We start from the raw sequence: 5,000 nt of genomic DNA on the forward strand, positions 1-5,000 counted from the left end.
TAAAACAAAAAAAAAAAAGAAAAGAAAAGAAAAGAAAAAATGTAATTCACCAACCTTGTAGTTTTAATTTGTTTACAATGGAGTCTCGTTTTGCAGCATCTGTTCCATCAAATGCAATGAACGTTCCTCTTCCTCGAGTCGAATTGATGTGTTGAGGATACTGATTCTGAAGAGTTGTCAGACCCTGCAAGATAGATACTAGTAAATACTGTTATCTAGTATGAAATAAAAAAGTTTAAATTTAAAGAAATTATTTGACTGTAACCTATTTTTAGACTGGGCACATACACGCATGCACACACAAACACACACACACACGCACACGCACACGCACACGCACACACACACACACACACTCACACACACACTCACACACATGCACACACGCGCACACACAGGGGCATCATTTCATCCTTTTCTTGATAATGGTGAAGCAAGCATAATTTAGAAAAATGAACTACTCTCAGGGCATTTTTAAGCACACACACACACACACACACACACACACACACACACACACACACACACACACACACACACACACACACACACACACACACACACACACACATGATTGTATATAAGCAGGTTTAATTACCTTCATGAGTATATCTCCTGTTTCATTAACATTTTCTAGAAGACGGTCACGCTGGATAACTCTGACAACCTCCTCCAGCATGATCACCTTTGAAGGATCACCCATCCAGGTGTTGTAAATACGATAGCCCTGAGGCGGTCTGTAAATGAAGTATAGATGTATCTAGAATACAATTATAATATAATATAATATAATAATATAATTATAATCAGAAAGAAGGGAGCTCTGTTTGTTCCTGGTTATATTTGAGAAAGTATCTATAGAGTTTTACATATTACAATGAAAGGCATTCTTGTATTACTCTAAGTATGCTAAGTTTAATTATTAATTTTTTTTCAATGTAATATTTATGTGCACCAACTGTCATTAAATCTTTAAATATCTTACTTTATATCAAAAACATAAAAAGTACAATGTACAATCTATGAGCACCAACTGGCATTAAATTATCCTTAAATATTTTCCTTTATATCAAAAACAAAATAAAGTAGAGCATCAAGCTTGCATATTAACTTTCAAGAGTAAAGAGGGTGAATTTGTGATGTTATATACTTGCTGGCATGAATATGACTGGCAAAGAATAAGAAAAAAAAAATTTCAAAGCTGCTAGAGTTTCTGACATTCCTGGCACTGGTTATATCTCTGTGACAAACACACACACACACACACACACACACACACACACACACACACACACACACACACACACACACACACACACACACACACACACACACACACACACACACACACACACACACACACACACACACACACACACACACACACACACACACACACACACACACACACACACACAAAGAATATAAGAAAATCTGGACACAAAAAAATCTGACAAAAGTTGACAGAAATACTGAAGAAAAAATTGGAAGAGGTAAAATGCAGGACTGAAGAAAGAAACTTGTTCATTTGGAGGGTGAGAGGCCTCCAAGCAAAATAAGGTGATTATCTGAACCAAAATGTGGAGACATACAACTATTATCCATGCAGCCAAAAAGAATACTGAAAGATTATATAGAAATAGTGTATACAAATCTAGATGGTTTATGTTCGAAGCTACTAAAAATAGATACAGTTATTGAAATTAATTAACCAGATATAATGTGCATTACTGAATCCAAACTGGGTCCCTCTATAGATGATGTAACATTAGGACTCAGACAGTATGACATTTGGAGAAAAGATTTGGAGAAAAGTAAAATGGAAATAAAGGGGTTGTAGCAATATTAATAAGGAAAGGAAATATTATAAAGGAGTTAGAGATTAAGCGAGACCCCAAAGTAGAGCTAAAGGCAATTGAGGAAGATATAAACAGAGAAAACATAATAATAACCACAGTGTATATGCTACCTCATACATTGTTGTGATCATAAGAAAATTTCCAAAAACCTATTCAAGAAATGTTAGAGAGCCTGGAAAAAGTGCTACAACTTTCAAAAACTAATCCAAAAGAAATTCTTGTAACAGGAGATTTTAGGAGAAAAACTAACTGGAAAAGTTTTGATCCTAGAACTCAGCCAGGTTTGTAGAATGCAGAACTACTAGAAGTCATAAATGACTTCTGTCTTTTCCAAAATGTAACAGATAATACCTGGGTAAGGGGGCTAGATAGACCGTCTATGCTTGACCTCATAATTACAAAGCATATAGATGACGTTAAGGATATGGAGTACTGTCCTCCTCTAGGAAGACTATGTAGTATTTAAATTAAGATACTGTATGCTACAGGGAAGTTATTGAAAGAAAAGAAAGAAAAGACAAATGCAATGGCAAGATAGGTTATTATAAAAGCCTTAAAGATTTCTTTGATGGCATAAACTCGAAAACACTCCTGAACAAAGAGAACCTTGTTATGCAATGTTCAAAATTTTGTGAAGTCTATAAAAAAAAAGGAGTAGAAAAATTTGTATCAATATACAAAACTAACGCAAGAAATGGCCAAAAATGGTTCAATGATAGATGCAAGAAAATGAGAGAAAATAAATAACTCCTCTGGAAAAGGTTCAGAAGACATACATCTCAGGCAGTGTATAAAAGGTATAAGGTAGGAAGAAATGAGTATACCGAAACAATGAGGGACGTAAAATTAGACTTTGAAAAGGAAATTATCAATAAATGTACAAATTAACCAAAGGTCTTCTTTAACTACATAAATAGTAAGACTAAGAGTAGAGACCAATTTAGAACCATAAAAGACAATAACACTGTTTATACTAAGGAGGAGGAAATGTGTGAAATCCTTAATTAAAAATTTCAGTCAGTATTTGTTCAGGACCCATACTTTGACATGACAAGTAACCATACAGCCATAAATAAAAATACTGAAAATATTGCACTAAAAAAGAATGAAATAAATACTAAAAGGGTTAGATACGACTAAAGCAGAGGGACCAGATGGGATATCTAATTGGGTACTGAGGGAATGTGCCAAAAAACTATGTACTCCCTTACTGTTAATATTCCAAAATTCAGTGAGACAAGATAGACTCCCAAAACCTTTGAAACTTGCCAATGTTACACCTTTATATAAGAGCGACAACAGACAAAACCCTCTAAACTATATATCTATTTCTTTAACTAGTGTAGTATGCAAGCTGTTAGAAACATGAATATGATGTTTAACTTGGTTACAGGAAGAGTGAAGTTAGACAAAGATTATTATAATTTTGAACACAGTAGGAGAAGAGGACACAGTAAAAAATTGAAAGTGAAAAGAAACAAGAAAGTTGTCAAAAAAGTTCAATTTCCCAAAAAGAACTAATGAAACGTAAAACAATCTTCCAAATAACATTGTGTATGCCAAAAATGTGCATCAGTTTAAAAAAAGTTATACGATATTTTAAATATACCATTTGAGCTAAGCTCTCCTCCTGTACTGAAACAACTAGGTAAGAACAACTAGGTAAGAACACACACACACACACACACATAGACACACACACACACACACAAAGGATGGAGAATGTTATAGTATAGCAGAACTTTCACTCTCCCTAAATTTAAACCAACTTTCTTATGAGTTTTATGTTATGCATCATTCCAGCCACATTTGATCTCCACCCTGATATAATGAATGAACAACCATCTTGACTCTTGCATAACTCACTTCAGCAGGAAATGTCATATCTATTCACAAGCAAGCATGCGTACACCACTTTAGTTATATCTAACATAGTCTGTTTTATATCCCTACTTGAACTCTTCTTTGAAGTAATATCCTCCTGTAAGCATCTTCTTACTGAATGTAACAACATCAGGAGCCTCTGGAAGGTTAAAGTGCTCATGGCACCACATCTTTCCAGTGGGACCACCTCCAGTTTGTACTTCATCTATCAAGAATGCTGCACCTGTCTGTTAGATTAACAACATAAATGATCTGAAAGTCAGATAAACAAATTATTTGATTAAAATATTAAATTCACATCCATTTACATGTACACAAATAAAAATTATGTCTGTTGGCTTTATCTCTGTGGAAAATCTATATACTTGGGGAGATCAAAGATGGGTACTACTAAATATGGCTTATTTGTTTTTATATATTACTGAAATAAACATCGAATGGTTTGATAGTTAATTCTAAAAAAAAAAAAAAAAAAAAAAAAAAAAAAAAAAAAAAAAAAAAATTCTTTGTTACTTTACTATACGTTGTCCTGCACAGACAGTAACCAGACTTAGAGGTAAAAATAAAGTGGACATTATTTCACAATACATTGAACTGCCCTTCCTCTACAATATTCTCATTAGAAAAATTATATATGTAGATCTTAACGACTTACCCTTTTGCCAATTTGCTGTAATCCCTGGAAAAACTCTGGTGATGCATGATTATCACCTCCCTCTGCTTGTATGGGCTCTACCACTATAGCTGCAACTGGCTTACCAGCAGCATTATATTTGTGAATAAGATCTTCTGTCTGAAATACATATCTCAAATGAAACAAAAAATCTAGCATACATTAAGTGTAGCTGAAATAATAACTACAATATCTGACAAAAGTATATACCATGAGGTAAAAAAAAAGATATCTCAGCTTTTTTTCTTTATACTAAAACTTACTTCTTCCAGACATTTTGCATCTTCCTGTTGGTTCTCATGTACATAATCTTCCAGAGGATATTTGTACTGAGGGAATCTTGCCATGGGCCAGTCCAAAGCAGGGATGTCAATTTTATGGATGACTTTTGAACGGGTTGCTGAAAGACATCCCATGGTTCTGCCATGGAATGCACCTGTGAAACAAATTTATCTTACACAAAGTAGCTTGATAAATTTCACAAAAATAAATAATGAATATTCAAATACAAAGAAGCATTAAAATGTACATAATATTGTTGAGGAATTTTCTTTTCTTTTTATGGGGTATAATTTCTTTTACAT

The 5,000-nt window shown here is 33.7% G+C and overlaps 1 protein-coding gene across 2 annotated transcripts in view; it reads right to left on the minus strand.

Annotated features, from left to right (window-relative positions):
* The window catches only part of LOC125030787 (4-aminobutyrate aminotransferase, mitochondrial-like), a 25,734-nt gene that overhangs the window by 645 nt on the left and 20,089 nt on the right, over positions 1-5,000 (minus strand). For both annotated transcript variants that reach the window (XM_047621071.1, XM_047621072.1), the window contains exons 6-10: positions 4,680-4,852; positions 4,399-4,536; positions 3,813-3,970; positions 599-737; positions 55-184 (exon numbers count right to left, since the gene is read on the minus strand). In XM_047621071.1, the coding sequence (XP_047477027.1) occupies positions 55-184; positions 599-737; positions 3,813-3,970; positions 4,399-4,536; positions 4,680-4,852 (738 nt within the window). The remainder of the gene's footprint in view (positions 1-54; positions 185-598; positions 738-3,812; positions 3,971-4,398; positions 4,537-4,679; positions 4,853-5,000) is intronic.

Source organism: Penaeus chinensis, chromosome 11, assembly GCF_019202785.1.
Source record: "Penaeus chinensis breed Huanghai No. 1 chromosome 11, ASM1920278v2, whole genome shotgun sequence".
Taxonomy (NCBI): domain Eukaryota; kingdom Metazoa; phylum Arthropoda; class Malacostraca; order Decapoda; family Penaeidae; genus Penaeus; species Penaeus chinensis.